This window comes from Gopherus flavomarginatus, chromosome 1, assembly GCF_025201925.1.
Source record: "Gopherus flavomarginatus isolate rGopFla2 chromosome 1, rGopFla2.mat.asm, whole genome shotgun sequence".
Taxonomy (NCBI): domain Eukaryota; kingdom Metazoa; phylum Chordata; order Testudines; family Testudinidae; genus Gopherus; species Gopherus flavomarginatus.
In genome coordinates, this window is record NC_066617.1 from 362,007,261 (window position 1) to 362,026,801 (window position 19,541).

A 19,541-nucleotide genomic window follows, 5' to 3' on the forward strand; every position below is an offset into this window, starting at 1 on the left:
TGCATGGGAGGGAGGGGGATTGGCCTTGTTGCACCAACTGAGCTCTCTCAAGCTGGGGCAGTGGTGAGCACTGTGGATGCAGGCTAGCGAGGGTGCCCTTCTCCCTGGCAGCGGCTGAGTGGCTACATCGCCTCGTGTCTAGCAGCTAACACTCTGCACTTTATCCAGAGCCCTCGCAGGTGTGAATCAGGAGAGAACCAATCCAATCAATGAGCCAAGCCCTGTTTACCCCAGCCAGGGTCTGGCCCATAGTGTGTCTCACCAAAGGATCTCAAAGCGTTGTAGAGCTGTGAATTCTCATATCTCCCAGGCAGCTGGTATTATCCCCCGACTTACAGCTGAGGCGTGGTGCAGTATGAGCGGTGGCAGCGGTGGGCTTGCCTGACCCGTTGCCCCCTGCTCTGACCACCAGTCCATGCTGCCTCCCTGGTGGCACGTCTCCTGGGTGGTCCAGCAGGATCTGCTCTCTAGCAATTCAGTACCTCTGGAGTAGGCCTTGCCCTGACTATACTACCCCTCAGCACTGTCAGTCCTCAACTAACCCCTTCCATGCCCCATGTGTCCTGGAGTCTGGGGTTCCCCCCAAAGGGTGCCTCATTCCCAGCACTGATGGCAGATCCCCTCCCTCTGAGAAGAGCCCCTGACTGCAGCAGGGGAGGGATGGGCTGATGTGGATGACCCAGCGGAGGGGTCACCCCCAGCCTGTGAGTTCCTGACCTCCCACGTCGGTGCCTGCGAGCTGCTAAGCTGCCGCAGGGAACAAAGCCGTGTTCAGCAGGTTATTTCAAGGGCAGGAGCTGCTGCAGGAGGGGCCGCCAGATGTCTCTGCAGTTACACGGGCGAGGAGCACTGCCCAAGGGCTCGCCATCCTTGGGAGAGGGATGGGCCATGATGGTCAGCGTGAGATTGACTCATGAGCTTCTGTCTCCTCTGGAAATGGGAGGTTGGCTTAAACGCCAGGAGATTTAAACTAAATCCTTATGTTTGATGGGGGGAGGGGTTGTCTGTCATTTGAACTTTCCCTGCTCTCCCCCTCTGTGTGCACGTGGGGTGGGATGATTTACAGGTTGCAAATGCAGCCTCCAGCACATGCCAATGCGGGCCTGGGGTCCCTGGACAATGGCCCAGCTCCATCCCGCTGCCCTGTGCAGGCTCAAGCAGCTGCACCTGCCACAACCAGGGAGGGGCTGCCTTGAGCTGCCTCCTCCATTAACTTCCTGCACCAGGGTGTAGGCCCCTGCTGCTCAGCTCAGGGTGGGCTGAGTGTGGGGCCGCTCACTGCACCCGGTATCTCTGGCAGTTGCTGCCTCCAGTGTGTAGCACAGCAGCCTGTAGTGGCCCAAGTGCAGGCAGGCAAAATTGTCATTGTTCATGAGATCCTGCAGGCTTGGGGCATGTGGCTGCTCCTCCCGTGTCTAGACCGCTGCCTCCCTGCAGCTGGCAGCATTACCTACTCCCAGAGGTGACACCAGGAGAGAGGGGCCTCTGCCCCAGTGCCTGGGTCATCCTGCCCTGGGGGACCTGCAGTCAGACTTAGCATGGAAGTCACAGCAATGAGGCAGCTTCCTGCTGACTGTCAGATTTTGGCTAGTGGGAAGGGAAGTGAGTGAGAGGATCTGAGTGGGGAAGGCATTGGCAAGGATCCTGCTAGCAGTGTGGTTTGCCCAGGAAGCCATGCAGGCTGATGTCTAGTTCCTCCACTCCATCCTGGGCCCGTCCTCTAGTGTTACAGCGAGAGCTGCTGGATCCTTTTGGCATCTGATTCAACCCCAGTGCAGTGCTGGGTCCCAGAGAGGAATCTGCTAACTCCCTTCCTGTGTCCTCCTTCCAGACCCTTTGCCTCGCTGGCCGGAGGCTAGAGGTGGATGGAATTCAGTTTCTCTTCTCTACTCGCTCTTTTTTATTTTTTTTTCCCCTCTTGATTTCAGTGCCAGTAGCCAGTTCACTTCCTCTGAAGTCAATCCAGTTCCTTTCCTGCAGGCTGCAGCTGTGCAGAGTCTCCCCTCCAGCAGGGAGATAACCTGTAGCTGGGTTTACACTAGCGAGATAGACATATATCTCCTCACTATATGTTCCATTCTATGCATCTGATGAAGTGGGCTGTTAGTCTCTAAGGTGCCACAAGTACTCCTGTTCTTTTTGCAGATACAAATTAACATGGCTGCTACTCTGAAATCTGTCACTAGAGAGATGTTATCTGTGGGTCCAGGTTACACAGTAATAAAACCTCCTGCTCCCCGGACGCACAAGGCTTTTCAATGGTGGGAGGCACTTCTGAAATTTCTCAGTGAGGACAAGGGTTGGTTAAGGACTGTGTGTGTGAGAGAGATGTTGCCTTCTAGTGACTGGCCCGGAGAGGGGATCTGCTGGTAGCTTAGGGAGCTCTTAGATCAAGTGGTAGAAGTCTTGAGTGTTTGGAGCTAAGGAGCCAGGCTCTCGTCTGGTTCCCCTCTGGGTGCATATGAGAATGAGTGTGTTCCCTTTGCTGGGAACGTTCTGTCCCCAATGCCTGATGGCTGGAATCTGGTGCTATTCTAGCCTCAGTTTCCTCTATAATTGTCTTGGATGCTTAGGTGGTTTCTGAGGTATTAGCCAAACTCTGCTAGAGATGGCCTGGTCCTCTTTGTAGATAAGGCACTGGACTGGGACTCAGGAGACCTGGGTTCAGCTCCTAGTTCTGCCACTGGCCTGCTGTATGACTTTGGGCAAGCTGCTTCTCACCCTGTGCCTCAGTTTCTCCATCTGTCAAATGGAGATAAAAATACTGTCCCCCTTTGTACAGCACATTGAGATCTATCTGTTATCTTCAATACAGGCCATAATGCTAGGGGTAACTAAGACTCTAATACCTCTGTTTGTGGTGGCATGGGAGGGGGCCAGTTTGGGTAGGAAGAGGGCTATCTGTAAATATCCCAGAAGACTCTCTCTGTTTGTAGGAGTTCAGCCAGAAGCCAGCCTATTCCTAACCAATAGCACTTGGCTGACTAGACTGGCTTGCAGTTGCCTTAGACATGCTTGGCACTTCAGCCAATAGGATTGCATCTCTTCAGCATTGATGCTTGGACCAGCTGTTACTTTTCCATCACCCAGTGACGCCTGTCCCCGGTGCCTCGCTCTTCACTGGAGACAATAGAAACGAAGTCCAGGGTAGATGAAGAGCCTTGAGATAAATTGCTCTCTGAAAACAATAGGCCCAATTGGAGTGTGGTCAGTAGCTCCTGGGGATGGCTTAGATCCCTAATCCTCTGATTTGGCACCCCCGGAGTCCACGGTTCAGATCTCGGCAAGTATGAGTGAGTGTTTTATCTCTCCCGGGTGCCTGAGGTTTGCTATGTGGGAAATTCTCCAGTGACACCTTAAAACAGGACATTTTTTTGGTGCAATCAATAGAAATGCCATGATGCTTTTGATAACAGCATTCATGGGCAAGACACAACAGGGCAAAATACTCCCCTACCCCACCCCGCTTTGGCGTGCTTCGCTGTGTGCAAGTTGGCTGGTACCTTCCATCCCAGAGGTGGCTGCATTTCTACAGTACTGTGTATGTGGAGCTTGTGAACCATTTTGGGATCTGAATTGAAATACTGAGCTGTGGTCAAGTCTGGGTTATAGTTTTGCCTCTCTGTCATTAGTCCCTGGGCCAGATGAGAGCTGTGGGACAGTCCTTTGACGTCACATTTTCAGGCAATGGGCTCTAGACCTGTTCCATGTGTTGTCCCCACCCTCTGTATAGAGCCCAGGATGGGGGGAGGGCTGCGTTTATCTCTCTTAAATTGCACTGCAGAGGTGCAGGGGAATCTCCAGATAAAACTGCCTGATGCAGATGTTTGGGGCTCATAACCGGTGCAAGGGAAGCTTGAGGTTGATTAAAACTGAGCCTGCTGCCCCCATGCATTCATAATTCCTGAGTCAGACTCCAAAAAACCAGGAAGATGGCTAAATTATAATGAGACTTAAACATACCTGGGGGGCTGTTTGGGTTTCTAGATTTTGAGCCTTTATGTGGTCATGTTTTTGAGCTCTGTTCTGCAGCAGTGAGGCCTATGAACTCTGTATGTGAAAACTGAGATTGAGTTGTAATCACATGACTCCGGGGGCTGGAGCTTTAAGAAGAAAATAGCAAATATTGTGAGACTTGTGCTTAACATGGTGAGAGTGGGCACCGCGAGTGATTTTCTGTACGACTGCTACATCTCCCTTAGGTTATGAACAAAGTAACCGCGCAACAGCATCCATTCCACCTCCCCACACACATCACACACTGACAGATGGCAAGAACCACCCTCTTCGCTTGCCTTCTCCTATTCGTTTCTGTGCCTTCAGCTGTGTGTCGCACCCACCCCAACCTGGGTTCCACCCTCTCCAGGTCCCTCAGAAAGACTCGTTTCTAAACCCTGATTCCTCACTCAAACTCCCAGGCAACACACAGTCCCTCTAGTACCATGGTGACAACTAACATCTGTCCAGTGCGCTCCACCTGCTGTCTCCGAGCGTGAGCCCTGCAGGGCAGCCTGGCGTGCTGTTGGCTTGCCCACTGCAGCTCTCAGTGATGGCCCCGCAGCACACCTCTCCTGTTTGTTTTCTGAGACGAATGGAAGTCAAATAACCCTGAAGCGCCCAGCCCCAGCTGCCATCGCCATGACTACGGGGGCTCACGGTCCCTAGTGTCTGCAGCGCTGGTGGTTGCTGTACAGAAAAGCCGGGCGTGATAAGGGGCTGAGGCTGACCTAGTTTCTGGATCAGCGTTAGCTACAGTCAAGTTACCAGGGAGTACCTGCATAGTGGCCGGCGGATGAGCATCCGCCGAAATGCCGCCAACAAGCTTTGTCATTCAGAGGTGTCGCTGCCGAAATACCGCCGATTTTTCCGCGGCGACGCCTATTGACGTTGCTGCTTGTCGGTGGCATTTCGACAGATGCTCGTCCACTGCCACGGTCCTCCGTGGCTCATCGTCTGGTGCCTGCCCCAAAAAAGGTGGGGGACCACTGATCTAGGCTGTCCTCTAGCATAACGCAGGCCAGAGAATTGATCCCAGGGATGTCTGCAACGAGCCTGGTAACTAACCACAGGTGGGTTGTCGCTGGAGCCAGCAGTTGCCAATCTGGGGTATTGACAGACAGCGCTATTTGCTTTGCCCCATACAAGGACATACTGCGCCAGCTCGGAGCCCAAGACGTCACCCTCCTAAGACCTCGCCACTGGCTTTGGGAAGCCTCGCTGGGATTTGCCACCTCTCTGGTGTGAGATCAGACGCTGGCCCAAGGCGATGCTTTGTGAGCTGTGGCTGCAGCTGCATTCACCAGCAATCGCCTGTAACCTCAGCTCCCTGTGCTAAGGGGGAATGAAGGCGCTGCTGCTGCTGCAAGACCCAGAGTGCATGGACTATGCTGGGACAGCAGTGCCATCTCCTGGCCGGTGGGTGGAGTGGTATTTGGTATTCAAAATATCTCAGGGTCCTGGGCAAAGGCCAGAATGAGCAGTGGGGAAGGAGTGGGCTGCTCAGAGGAATGTCTTTCTAGAGTAGACAGGGCCTGCGAGCAAAGAGTTTGGCAGTGCCTCGCCCACCTCAGGAGTGGGGCGAAGCAGGCAGAACGTATGGCCCTATGGATCCGAGCCAAGCTCATGCTGCCAGGTTGGGGCTCAGAATCCTGCCTGGATCTGGGATTTTGGGTCAGGCCATTTGCCCCAGTGACCCATTAAATGTACCGAAAAGGCCACCAGCTCTAAAGCAGTACAAGCTGGAGAACAGTGGCATGGGCCAGCTTGGCTGGCTGGTCTGGGCCAAAGGGAAGCTGAGCTTGTGGCTCTGGCTCTAGGATGCAGACGATCCGCGTTCAAGCAGACAAACCTGGGACTGGTCTTGGGCAAGTCCCTTATTTCCTCTGTGCTTTAGTTTCCCATCTGTAAAACAGCCACAATGCACCCTTTGTCTTGTCTGCTTAGATTGAGCTCTTTGGGCTGGTGGCTGTGAGTATATGTACAGCACCTAATGTAAAAGAGCCGACTCTGGGGCCTCTAGGGACCTCGCAAGGTCACCTAGTCCAGTCCCCTGCACTCATGGCAGGGCTATGTATTATCTAGACCATATTGTGATAGAACTACTATGTAATAAAAGGGCTGGAAGGCTCCCAGCTTATTCCGGACACCAGCTGACTTGTATGGCAGAGAAGCCTTTAAAAATACTCTCTGACTTGGGGGAAAGGGCTCTAAATGTCACATTAGGGAAAATTGTAACTTTTTTTTCACAGCTCTGCAGGGGAAGAGTGCTCAGGGCATTTAACTGAGAGCCAGGGTGCCTGGGTTCTGTCTGGCCAGGCCACTGAGTTTGAGGGAGTCCTTTTGTTTCCATTTCCCCATCTGTAAAATGGGCGCACCACTTGCCTGTATATATCATCGCTAGGCTTGATCAGCTGACGTGGGTGAGGTGCTGAGTCGCTGCATTACTGTGCCTGGGGAATAGCAGCAGGTTTTTAATACCCAGCTGTCCCCCTCCAGGTAATAACTCAGCCTACAGAATAGAAGATGCCAACCAAGATACCATCGGGGTCCTTGTGCAGCTGATCACGGAGAAGAAAGGTCAGTACAGTACCAAGGGAGGCGGGGATCTCTGACCCATATGGTTGCCACTGGACTGAGAGCTGGGGCTGCATGTTACACTCAGGGGAGAGATGAACATGTTTTCTTCATTGGTAGCACTGCTGGACAGTGTCTTTGATTTCTAGAGAGGCTCCTCTGTATAACTCCAGCGTCTGAGAGTTGTCCCGTTTCCTTAGCCAGCACGCCAAAGGGTGCAGGTCGTTCAGTCAGCTAACTAGGCCACAGAGGTGAACCTGCATAGCTCAACCTTTGAACAAGTAGGGCCAGGCCTGTGACGGGCTAACTCTGTCCCCGAGCTGAGCCATGGCTGAACAGCTGGTCTTGTCTCCCTTTGCATCTGTCTTCATGAGCAAATTCCCTTTTTGCTTGTTTGTGGCCCACAGAGAATGCTGCGGCCCTGGAGGAGCTGCTGAAGGAGTACCACAGCAAACAGGTGGTGCAGACCAGCCACAAGCCTGCCACCAGGTAAGGGCCGTGGGCCTGCAGCCCTGTGCTGATACTGGCTTTGTTTGCGGCTGTTCAGTGGAGACGGCCTGCCTGAGCAGGGGAAGGCTGGAAGTCTATTCAGGGCGCGGAAAATCCAGGGCTGCTGCTGGAATCAGAGGGCCAGGCCAGGCCTGGCTCCTTTTCCCAAAGGGTCTCCCTGTAAGAAGACCCCAGGACAACAAGGAAACGTACACGCCCCGATATGGCTCCGTCTTGCAGCCCAGACCAAACCCAACTCTCTGATCCCTGGTCCCAAGGCAAATCCCTGTAGGACTCAGTGGGGCTTAATCCCATCGGTCCCACAAGATGCAAACGTGCCGTAAGCCCTTGGGAAACCAGCACTGCCACCGTGTGACCCAAAGGAGCCACCACACTGGCTGCGTGGGGGAGTGAGCTGGGCTGACCCGTTGGTCCCTGCACAAGGTGGGCAGCTCTAGAAAACATCCAGGAACTGGCTGCCGGGGAAAGGATACAGGCGGGTCACTCTGCCCACCGACCCAGCTTAGCTGTGCTCCGGTTAAACCCTACAGCCCTGGGGCAATGTGCCGATGAGCGGCTGGGTGTTGGTGCTCGCCAGCAGGGAGGTGGGATACAGACTAGTCAGCGTCCCAGGCTGCTCTGGTGGTGGGGGTGCCAGGGGGTGCTAGCTAATCGGGGCTGTGATGTGCATGATCTGTATCTCCCCTGTGACGGGTAATGGCCTGCCCCCCTCGCAGGGAGACTTTAACGAGGGCGTCACTCACCCCTTCTTCCCTACTGACTGTCTCTCTCCCCAGCAGGCTGCATTTTCTACCACACCTCCCCCACATCTGCCGGCACCAGCACCACCTGCACACAGTGCAGGGCCTGGCCACTTGCTCGGGCCCCAGTTGCACCCGCTGCTGCCAGAAGAAGTGGCCGGAAGTGCTGCTCTCTCCGGAAGCTGCCGCCACTGCCATGGCCGCCACCATCCCTAGTCCTGCCAGCACTGCCTCCAAGCCGGCAAAGCCGGGCGGCAAAGCCAGCCGGCCGGGGGAGATCACCATCCTCTCTGTGGGCAGGTGAGCAGGACCAGACCCCGCCCTGGAAGGAGCAGCTCCTGGGGGGTGGAGGTAGTTCCCTGTTACACGCAGAGCCGTCGGGGGTGGAGCTGGGCCTGCCCCGAGGCCTGGGCCTGCAGCCCCACGTCACAGCTCGGGCCCAGCCCTAGGAGCACGCAGGGGGACACTGCAAGGGGATGGGTCACTTGGTGCAGCCCATTGTGCATCTCAACCCCACTGTCTGGCAGGCCCTGTTAAACGGAGCCTTCCCCTAATGATCCCCAGCCTGCTGCAGAGAGCCAGTCCCAGAGGCAGTGGCCCCTGCCCATGCCCTCGATGCCACCAGGCCTGGAATGGCTCTGCTCCAATGGCAAGGAGGAAAGAGGGCTTCTCGCATAGCTGGGTCTCACGTACGGCTGGGCAGGGGCTTACCTGGTGGGGCTCTCCATCCCTCTCTAGTGGCTGGACCGCCTCAGAGTTCGAGGGTTGCATACAGAACAGGCCTCCCCAAGCAGAGGCGTAGACTGGGCATGGCATGCTGCCCTGCTCTTGGTGCACAGGGAGAATATCCTAGGCAGCGGGGTGCCAAGGTGGGGTCCCTTGTTCAGCCGTCTCCAGGATGTACCACTGGCTGGGCTTTAACGTGGGCTGGATGTGGAGGGCTAGCGGAGATGCACAAACACTTTGTATTAAACCCAGACGATGCAGTGTGATCATCTGACTAGAGACTAGGCTAGGAGCCAGGCCTCCAGCTCTGCCACTTGTCACTAAGGCTGCGATTTAGTCACCAAAGTCACAGAATTTGTGACTTCAGCCAGCGCCGGCTGGGAGCTGCAGGGTCTCCTGCCACCTGTGGAGGCAGGAAGCTGCGGCGTACCCCTGCTGCCCCAGAAGACGGGGGCTCTGTGGGCAGCGGGGTGGGGACCCCCACAACTCGGAGCTGCCAGCGGAGGGGGACCCAGGAGCTCCCAGCTGGCCAGCAGCTCCCTAGGCTTCACATTTTGTTGTGGATATTTTTAGTAAAAGTCAGGGACAGGTCACAGCTTCTGTGAATTTTTCTTTGGCTGCGACCTATCCCTGACTTTTACTATGGACAACAAAATCTTAGCCTTACCCATCGCTGTGTGACTTTGAGCAGGCTGCTTAGCCTCTGTGTGCCTCAGTTTCCCCATCTGTGTAAAGAGGCATACACCGGCCTTTGTAAGGCCAGGCAGGGAGATGCAGTTGTCTCTGCACAGTGTATCTGTCCTGAGTGTTAAGTCAGGCCCTGCCCACTGTTCCACATATGGGGGTAACACTGGCTGGGCTGCTCATCCCCCCCAGGGTGGCTGGTCATCCCCGTGCCCCGCCATAGTGTCTCTGAGCCATGTGCTGCTGTGTCTGCAGGTTCCGAGTGGCTTGCATCCCTGAGCAGAAGCCTAGCCCTCCAGAAGTGAAAACCATCTTGGAGTGCAGTGGGGCTGAGCTGGCCGACTCCCCCCGCAGCAGCCTCCCTGCCGAGCAGAAATCGCTGGTGGGCAACGGAGCCAGGTCGAAATGGCTGAAAACGGCTGATAGCCAACAAGAGGTGAGCATGCACGGGGTGGGCCAGAGAGGCGATCCTGAACGACAGAGGTTCCAGCTTCTGCACGCTGAGGGCTCCCCTCTCCACTTCCCGCTAGAATCAGTCACGTCTCCAGAGGCTTCCCAGAGCTTTGGCTTGGAAAGCAAGGCTGGAAATGAGCTAAAACCTGGACCTGGGTTTCGGTGGCAGGGAGGGAACTATGCCCCGGCATGTATGAACTCTGCCCCTGCCCAGAAGTGATCAAGCCAGGCTCTCTGTGATCACCTGGGTGGCTCTGAGGCACAGCTAGCCTTCTGCCCCCATCTGCATTGTCAGCCAGCTGGCTGGGGATCGGACGTAAGGAAATCTGTCTCCCAGCATGGCCTGGACAAGCTGCTGAGTTACAGAGCTGTGCGTGTATAGGCGTCTCCTGGGATTATATGCACACGCGGCACAGTCCTGTTTAAATCCCCAGCATAAGCCAGCTGGGCAGTAGCCAGAGGCCCGAGGACCCAAACCATGTCCTCCTGGTCAGAATGCTGCTGAGTCAGGAGGAGCGAGACGGCTCTTCTGCCTCTCTGGCCTGCTCAGCCTGTAGCCTGCTGAGATGCCAGGTGGAGGAGAGTGTTTTGGGGCTGTGGACACCTGTTCTCTAGGCCCTGGAATGAGTCCCCAGGCTCACTGCACGTAAAGCAGCTGTCAGGCAGCAGCGTGCCCCCGAGCCAGCTGGTGAGGGTTTGGATGGGGCTGCCATATGCTGCCCCTTCTCTAGGAGAGCCACTGCTTTCTGCAGACTTCACGCCTACATTGTACGTACAAACAACCGCTCCCCTGGACAGTGCTGCTCCCTCCCACCCCCTACAGCTCCTACCCAAGTCAAAGGAGCTGCAGGTGCTCAACACCTCTGAGCACCAGGCCATAAGCTTCTAGCTGTGACTGCAAAGGTGTCGTGCCTAACGTGAAGTACAGCAGAGCTGTTTTAGTGAGCCTGCAGTGTCCGAAACCTCTGCACCAGGAACTGCCTGCAGCCACCTTAATGGGGTGCTAACCCTGAGACCTAATGCTCACTATAGGGGCCGACACGGTGGGCGCTCCACAGAAGAAAAAACTAGCGAGTGCTCACCAGGCACCAGCTGATCAGCTGTTTGGCAGCAGGCAGGAGGTGCTTTGGAGGGTGGGGAAGCAGGGGCAGCAAGAAGTAGGGGGAGGGACAGAAGAGGGGGCAGGAAGAGGCAGGACGAGAGGGGGGACTTTGGGGGAAGGAGCTGAGTGGGGGCAGGACCTCAGGGCAGAGCATCCACCTGGTCAGAAGAAAGTCGGCGCCTGTGATGCTGACCTCTAACTATCCCTCTGCTGCATCATCCTCACAGAAACATCCAGCAGCTGTGGGTAGATTCTGAGTGTATCTCAAATCAATGAACTCCCCTTTTCCCAGCCTGCAGCAGGTCCTCTGGCCTCTCAGCTGCTACACGTTGGAATATTTTGAGAACACTGAATTCAGGATCTGAAAATCAACAGACCTTCCCCTGCCCCCTACTCCAGCATAGACCATCAGCAACCACAGCGTATCACACCCAGTCTGTATGGGAGCCTCATGGAACATTTCTATTGTGGTGCGTCCTACATTATCAAAACAGCCGCTGGCTAAGGCAGGGGGTGCCCTGACGCACAGCGATGTGATCTGCGGTGTTATGGCAGTGCACAGCTGGGATCAGCTCCGGCTCTGACGCCCAAGCCACACAGGGCTGGTACCTCAGAGTCTCTTGGGCCTGCGGCTGGGTGACTGGGTTTTGTTTACAGGATGTTGTGTTTCCTGCCCTTCATAATGGCTGCGCCGTTGACAGTGGGGCTGTGGTCTCGTGGAAACTCTCGCTGCACATGTTTCTCCCCAGGTGGTAGGCAGCGGCTAGGGGGAGGCGGGGCTGGGCGACTGCATATGTGCACAAATTCTATCCCCAGCCCTACAGCATTCGGGAGTTTGTGACTGGGATCCAGGTGAGCAGTAGAGCAGGGCTGTGTCCCAGGGAGGGCTGGGAGCCCATAGGGCCACCTAGGTGCAAACCTGAAGTATTCGGAGTTCAGCAAGCACCCTCAGCATTGGGATACTCCTCTGGGCCCTGCAGAACGGGGCTGGGCGGCAGGCGAGGTCACTGCAGGCAGCCGTGCAGGTGGGTCTGGAGATGTAAAGTTAACGCAGGGCTGTGGAGTGCGGGGTGACGCTTCAGAGATGAGCGGGTAAGCTCCTCTGCAGCTGCTCCCAGAGAAACCACCCCATTGCCCCACTTCTACAGCCTGGCCACGACCCTGCTGATCTGGGGAGGGGAGCAGGGTGGCCGTGCCATGGCAGGATGCTGGCATTCTTGCAGCCACATACCAAGTCCCCCAGCCTGAAGCCTGCCTTGAGGTGGCCCAGGAGCTAGGGAGCTTGAACATGCAGAAACAGCCTCCTGGGGTGCAGACGGGCTGCCACTGGCACATGATGGGCTGCCAAGTCAGGGGCGTTTGCTGGAACTTGTCCCTTAACGGAGACAGCGCGAGTTGGAACAGGCCTGGTTTGTGCGACATAGGTGCCTGGGTCTCTGGTTCTCCCTGCTGGCCAGTCGCTGAATTACACAACTGCACAAGGCATGCAGGAGTGAAATCAGGAAGGCCAAATCACACTTGGAGTTGCAGCTAGCAAGAGATGTTAAGAGTAACAAGAAGGGTTTCTTCAGGTATGTTAGCAACAAGAAGAAAGTCAAGGAAAGTGTGGGCCCCTTACTGAATGAGGAAGGCAACCTAGTGTCAGAGGATGTGGAAAAAGCTAATGTACTCAATGGTTTTTTTTTGCCTCTGTCTTCACAAACAAGGTCAGCTCCCAGAGTGCTGCACTGGGCAGCACAGCATGGGGAGGAGGTGACCAGCCCTCTGTGGAGAAAGAAGTGATTCAGGAATATTTAGAAAAGCTGGATGAGCACAAGTCCATGGGGCCAGATGTGCTGCATCTGAGGGTGCTAAAGGAGTTGGCGGATATGATTGCAGAGCCATTGGCCATTATCTTTGAAAACTCATGGCAATTGGGGGAGGTCCCGGATGACTGGAAAAAGGCTAATGTAGTGCCCATCTTTAAAAAAGGGAAGGAAGAGGATCCGGGGAACTACAGGCCAGTCAGCCTCACCTCAGTCCCTGGAAAAATCATGGAGCAAGTCCTCAAGGAATCAATTCTGAAGCACTTAGAGGAGAGGAAAGTGATCAGGAACAGTAAGCATGGATTCACCAAGGGCAAGTCATGCCTGACTAACCTAATCACCTTCTATGATGAGATAACTGGCTCTGTGGATGAGGGGAAAGCAATGGATGTGTTATTCCTTGACTGAGTATCAAAAGCTTTGCTAATCTTCCAGCAAGAATACTGTGGGAGAAGTATGGGATGGATGAATGGACTGTAAGGTGGATAGAAAGCTGGCTAGATTGTCGGGCTCAATGGGTAGTGATCAATGGCTCCATGTCTAGCTGCCAGCCTGTATCAAGCAGAGTGCCCCAAGGGTTGGTCCTGGGGCCGGTTTTGTTCAATATCTTCATTAATGATCTGGAGGATGACATGGACTGCACCCTCAGCAAGTTTGCAGATGGCACTAAACTGGGAGGAGTGGTAGATAGGATACAGAGGGACCTAGACAAATTAGAGGATTGGGCCAAAAGAAATCTGAGGTTCAACAAGGACAAGTGCAGAGTCCTGCACTTAGGATGGAAGAATCCCATGCACTGTTGCAGATTAGGGACTGACTGGTTAGGCAGCAGTTCTGCAGAAAAGGACTTAGGGGTTACAGTGAATGAGAAGCTGGATAGGAGTCCACAGTGTGCCCTTGTTGCCAAGAAGGCTAACAGCATTTGGGGCTGTATAAGTGGGGGCATTGCCAGCAGATCAAGGGACATGATCATTCCTCTCTGTTCAACATTGGTGAGGCCTCAGAGTACTGTGTCCAGTTTTGGGCCCCACACTGCAAGAAGGATGTGGAAAAATTGGAAAGAGTCCAGTGGAGGGCAACAGAAATGATTAGGGGGCTGGAGCACATGACTTATGAGGAGAGGCTGAGGGAACTGAGATTATTTAGTCTGCAGAAGAGAAGAATGAGGGGGGATTTGATAGCTGTTTTCAGCTACCTGAAAGAGGGTTCCATAGGGGATGGATCTAGACTGTTCTCAGTGGTACCAGATGACAGAACAAGGAGTAATGGTCTCAAGTTGCAGTGGGGAAGGTTTTGGTTGGCTTAGGGAGGTGGTGGAATCTCCATCCTTAGAGGTTTTTAAGGCCCGGCTTGACGAAGCCCTGGCTGGGATGATTTAGTTGGGTATTGGTCCTGCTTTGAGCAGGGGGTTGGACTAGATGACCTCCTGAGGTCCCTTCCAACCCTGATATTCTATGATTCATGTGCTGCAGTTAAGGATCCCTCTTTCCAAGCAGAGGGGAATTGGCTTGGCCTGGTCGGTTTTTTTGTTGTGATTGATTTCAGACAAGTAGCACAAATAGCTCAGTCCAAAGCTGGTTATCGCATCAGCGTCGGGCTGGGAAACAGCCCCAGTCCCCCTGCCCAGGATGGGGCAGAGCTTGTGTGCCAGCAGGGGAGCCAGTGAAATTGCTCCCCCAAAGGCAGAGCTGGGCTGCCTTTCTGTTCCTCCCTTGAGCCGCTTGCCCACTCTAGCCCTGAGAACCGAGCGCAGGAGCCAGGCCTCTGTCGACAGACATAACAACCTAATTATCCCACTGCCTCAGAGCCCAAAGGGAGGGGTAAACAGGAGCGATGAGTCTCCTCCCTCAGACCGCAGTGGTCCTCCTCCATGGGGCTGTGGAGTCTCATGTATGGCCAGGCATGCAGGGGCGGGTGTGACCCTTGTCCGGCACAGCCATGGTGAGGCAAGGAGACCCTGTGCCTGTTTGGCTGCTTTGTGATGCAGAAAGTCTGGAGAGGGATTTCTAGGGTCTCTTTATCTACATCAGACCCGACGAATCCACGCTAGAGCATGGTGCCCGGCCTGACGAGCGGCACAGTGCAGACAGCGCCTCATAGAACCACAGCACAGCTGCGGAGCCTGTAGGGTCTGTGATCTCACGGGGATGGCATCTGCTGACTTGGCCCTGGGTGGCTGTTCTGGGCCTAACCCCACTGGCCTCTGTGAACCTGGGTTCTCATTAGGGGCACCGGAATGGTGGGGCCAAGGGGCCATGGCCCTCCCGCTTTCTGGAAGTGGATGGGCCTGGCTGGTCCACTTCTCACCGTGGCCTTGGTCCCCTGCCCCTCCTCTTCTCCCCACCCCGAGGCCCTGCCCCTGGGGGTGAGGAAGAAGGAGGCAGGATGATGACCATGAAGGGGGTGGGGCCATGAAGGGGGAAGTGGCCCTCCCACTTTTAGGAAGAATCCCTTGCCCCTGATATTGGATGATCTTTCCACATGAGATGCCAGGATTTCTCTTCATGTGGGTGGTGAGCACAGCTGTGGGGCTTGCATAGCTCTTTGGGGTGGGGATGGCTTGGAGAATTAAGTCATCCATCACCCTCCCTTCTAACAGCAAAACCTTCTGACTCAGCAGGCTGTGAGAGGCCAAAGCTGAGGCGTCTTACCCTGAAATCAGAGGTTCAAATCCTACTTGGTCAACTCTACCCTTTCAGCATTATGTAGACTTGGGGTCTCTTTGATTCCTAGATCCTACCCCACTACAAATAATCACCCTTCCTAACTTTGGCAGCAGAAAACCTGGTGTTGGGAAAGAAGGCCCTGCCTGGTCCGTGACCCAAAGTGAAACCCTCAGGCAAACCAGGCCATTTGAGCCATTTTCCCTAAAAACCCGAACCCATTAAAGCAGCAGGGCAGGTCGTGGTCTCAGATGTTCCCTTGATTATCTGAACCTCCATTCACCCTGATGTCTTTGAGAACAGAACAGCTTCAGACTGAAAGCTCTTCAGGCCAGGGCCGGTCCCTTGTCACGACAGGCACCCCCAAGAGGGGCTGTGTTATCAATAATCCCATTGCATGAGCGGAGGAGGGGGAGTTCCAAGGCCCCAGCTCTGTCAGTTTTGCCAAGCTCACCCTTGTCCTCTGTGCTGGCTGCCGCCCCAGAGGCTGCGTGTTGGTAACACATCTCTTCTCTTGCCTCCCACCACAGGTGATCATCTGACTCCCTTGTGCACCAGGAGACCTGAGAAGCGACTCACTTGGAGGCTTCTGATTGAACAGTCCACCCAAGAAACGCACACCCTGGGCGATGCTGAAGGCGAAGAGCAACACTCCATTTTCCCCTCGGGAGAGCTCCACCACCCCGGAGAACCGCAGGGTGCAGGCCCGGGCCGGCAGGGAGGAGCTGAAGGACATGCCCAGCATCTCAACGCATTTTTCTTTTAGGGAAGGACTTGCGGGGAAGGGAAGGGGGCACGGAGGGCTCAGGGGTGCTGGAACAATTCATACAGTGCGGGGGTGAGAACCATTGAACCAAACTGTAAACCTTGCTTCAAGCCAGCAGGCGCGGCAGCACCCCTAGTTCCAGCACCTATGGGAGGGATGGGGGATTCTTAGCTGCCCAACTGGAAAACCCATGCTACTTTCTTCAGATCATGCGGGCTGTTGCTCCAGCAGAGCAGAGGGCAGCGTTTTATTAAACTAGGGGCTGGGGTAGATAGAGAGTCAGCTTGTTGTTGGCTTGGAGCATGTTCCTACATCCCATGGGTAGGAACGTAGCATTGCAACGTACCAGGCTGGGGTTGGCGGCTAGTTTGGCTTTCTTTCTTTCCCCCGTCATGAACAAAGAGAAACCCAGGGTGACTTGCAGTGAAACTCTCTGGCTGTAGAGAGCCCAGCCTAATGTTACCAAAGCTCTGTCTACTTTCACGTCCCAGTGGTGATTGCACTAGCACAGTAACGGCACAGCTCTCGCAGTGTGATTGTTATCATGTCTTGCCACATCTGGTGTTTTTTTCTTAAAGCCCCAGCTCCTGGATCCATGTGATTAGAGGACACTCTCAGCTTTCATCAACCCCCCTTGCTCGCCTCGCCCTAAATTTCTAGCTCGCATGGTTGCAGAGAGAAGCTTGAAAATGTGACCCCAATGGCTCAGAAATTAAATGAAATGAACCCAAATTTTCCACCCCCCCCAAATCATAATTTTTAAGCCCCTCTTGTGATTTTTGAATGTGTACTTGGCCATGGTGCTCCCATCTCCCCCCTAAGAGGGCTCATGGAGTTGTAGTAACTAATGGTGCTTTAAAGAGACGCACAAAAGTTGCAGGGGAGGAATCCAAACAAAGCACATTTCCTCCATTGTTCCTGCCCACGAGGGAAGCAGGGACCATGCTCCAATGAGCTGAGCGGTGCCTAACCCTGCCTCAGACAGTCTTTTTTTTGGTTTTTGTGGGGTCATCTTTTCAAGCAGCAATCTGCATTTACTGGTTCAGAAGCTCAGGGATTCTCTGCTTTGCTGTTTAATTTTAGATCTTTGGCATTAGCAGAAAGAGCTCTGCGGCTGGGTTGTGACAGGATGGTCCGTGTCTGGGACTGGGTTCTGCCTGCTACCCAGCGCTAAGGGACTGCCCCAGCTTACTCGAGTCAGTGGCTGACTTTGTGTTTACTGCAGTGGTGGAAGCTGATTCAGGCCCCAGCCAGGTCTCTGCTCTGGATCCTAACACTGTACATGAGGGTGTGAGGAATTCCTCCCCCTCCCCTTCAAACTCTCAGCTCAGGGTTACTTTCCAGTTTGCCTGGTCTGTGGCAGGGGAGAGCAGCGGCTCTGTCAGTTGAAGACAATGTTCTGCTGGGGGCAGTAACCCCTCTAAAGAAGGGAAATTGTTGCTGTTAAGAACGACTTCCCGGATTTAAAAAAGAAAAACAAAAACTGTTAATGGTGACTGAGAGGGAGCGGGACTTTCGGGCTACCCCCTGGCGTCCACGAAAGTGCTGGCCATTCTGCCTACACCACCCTAGGGCAATCCACCACCCCCTTTAGAAAAAGGAGATGGGTGAGTTTTCCCAGCCAGCTCTTTAGTGGTGTCCATCCTTTCCCACTGGATGAGGATTTCACCCACTTGTTCTGATGGCCTGGCGGTCAGATTAATGAGCCTGTCGGCTTTAGCACCTGTGAAGCCGTTTGACTATCTTCAGGGCTCCTGGCCCACGGGGCCTCCTGGCCAGAGAACCTTGGGGCTGACCCTACTTGGCCTGTTCTCACATGGCAATGGCTCCCCAGATCAGAGACGGCATCATGCAGGATCTGCCAGGGGGCTGCTGCCATTTCACTCCAGTTCACTTAGCTCCCATTCAGAGCCCTCCTCTATGACCAGGTATTATTGCAGGGCCCATCCTGTGAGCAGTGACTAATGCTTGGGGGCGCTTACTCAGCAAACCCGCCCTGGGACCACAAACTCCAACAGCATCTTCTAGTCCTGGCCCTAATAACACTGCAGCATCACTGCCGGGCGTGCGGCACATTGGCCCATCACTCTAGCGTATTGCAGTGTTGCATTAACAAGACCATCCCATAATTCTCAGTAGGTCAGAAACTCCAGGACTGAGACCTTCAGAAACGAGGCAGGGGGAGCCCTTCTGGCTTTTCAGTGATAATAGATCAGGTAACCTAGGCCCATGAGCCGCCTCCTCTCGGGTGGGGGGAAGCTTAGGTATGCATGTTGCAGCGCTCCCATCATGTGCTAGACATGGTGCAAGATCTGGGGCCAGCATCTCTGTCCTAGCCCAGCATGCGGCTCCTGGGCTGGCATCCCTCACCCCAGACTTTCTGGGGTGGTATCCCATTGTTTACAGTAGGGTTAATTCTACTATGTATTGTCAGTCACTCAGTTGTGTCGTCCATTGTTCTGTTTTGTACATCATATGCTCTGTTATTTATGAGGGCGGTGCGGGGATCTGCTTTTTAACAGTGTTTGTACAGCCCTCCCCAGCAGCTGGTGGCGTCCCCGGCTTGGCCCGTGCCTTTTATTTATTCAAGACGATGTGTTTGTTTTTGTTTTGTTTTTTAAAAGCCATCATTTATTTTCAGCCTCCTGGTTTATTTGTGTAAGTCAATAACTAAATAAACCCAATGTCAACTGAAGGTGAGGTGTTGGGGGGTTTGTTTGTTGGTTGAGCCTCTTTCTTCTCAGCCTGTCTTTGGGGAGGTGGGTGGAACTCATGGGCTCTGCCACCACACCAGAGGCCTGCACCGCACCGTTTGCTTGCATTGAGAGGAAGGATGGACTGGTGGCTAGGGCACCAGCCTAGGACTTGGGAGGCCTATGTTCAAGTCCCTGCTCTGCCACAAACTTCCTCTGTGACCTTCAGCAAATCACTTAGAAAGGGATGTAGGTGCTTAAGTCCAGTGGGCGGATGCCACCGACCTTCTCAAAGCCATCATGTAGCTGCCACTTAACCATGGAGGTGCCTACGTTTGCATTGGTTGATATGTGCAAAGCTACCTCAAGGTCTAACACTGCCCTCCAGCTAATGAGCTGCTTGGAGCCGTCGCTCAAGCCTCAGGATTCCCACAGGAGATGAATCCACACCCATCTCACCAGGCATGCTGAGAGACATACAAAAGGCAGCTACAGGTGAGTTGGTGTATGCATGTGTGCCTAGGTCACTAGGGCAATCCCCTAAATTGTGGGAGACCTGGGCTCTGGTCCTTGTGCTGCCTGATTAAGAAGAAGCAGATGTGGCTTAGGCACCTTCTCCAGAAGAGGTTCCCAGCTGAGAAACCATAAATAACTGAAGATCTGGGCCTAAGCCCTCCTGCTTTCCTTGGTATTTCACTCCTGGTGGGTGTTTGCTCACTTCTGAGACTGCTCCGGCATCTCGCTCTCCCCAGGCATCGTACAGGGAGCCTGGGGGCCTAGCTCGGGCCTGAGAATTGCACTGGGCACCAGAGACCCTCTAAGTACC

The 19,541-nt window shown here is 54.5% G+C and overlaps 1 protein-coding gene across 1 annotated transcript in view; it reads left to right on the plus strand.

Moving 5' to 3' along the window:
• The window catches only part of RELT (RELT TNF receptor), an 82,884-nt gene extending 64,209 nt beyond the window's left edge, over positions 1 to 18,675 (plus strand). Inside the window, exons 8-12 of the mRNA XM_050938161.1 lie at positions 6,496 to 6,576; positions 6,981 to 7,062; positions 7,860 to 8,123; positions 9,489 to 9,669; positions 15,787 to 18,675. Of these exons, the coding sequence (XP_050794118.1) occupies positions 6,496 to 6,576; positions 6,981 to 7,062; positions 7,860 to 8,123; positions 9,489 to 9,669; positions 15,787 to 15,798 (620 nt within the window). The 3' untranslated portion in view covers positions 15,799 to 18,675. The remainder of the gene's footprint in view (positions 1 to 6,495; positions 6,577 to 6,980; positions 7,063 to 7,859; positions 8,124 to 9,488; positions 9,670 to 15,786) is intronic.
• The last annotated feature ends 866 nt before the right edge of the window (positions 18,676 to 19,541 follow it).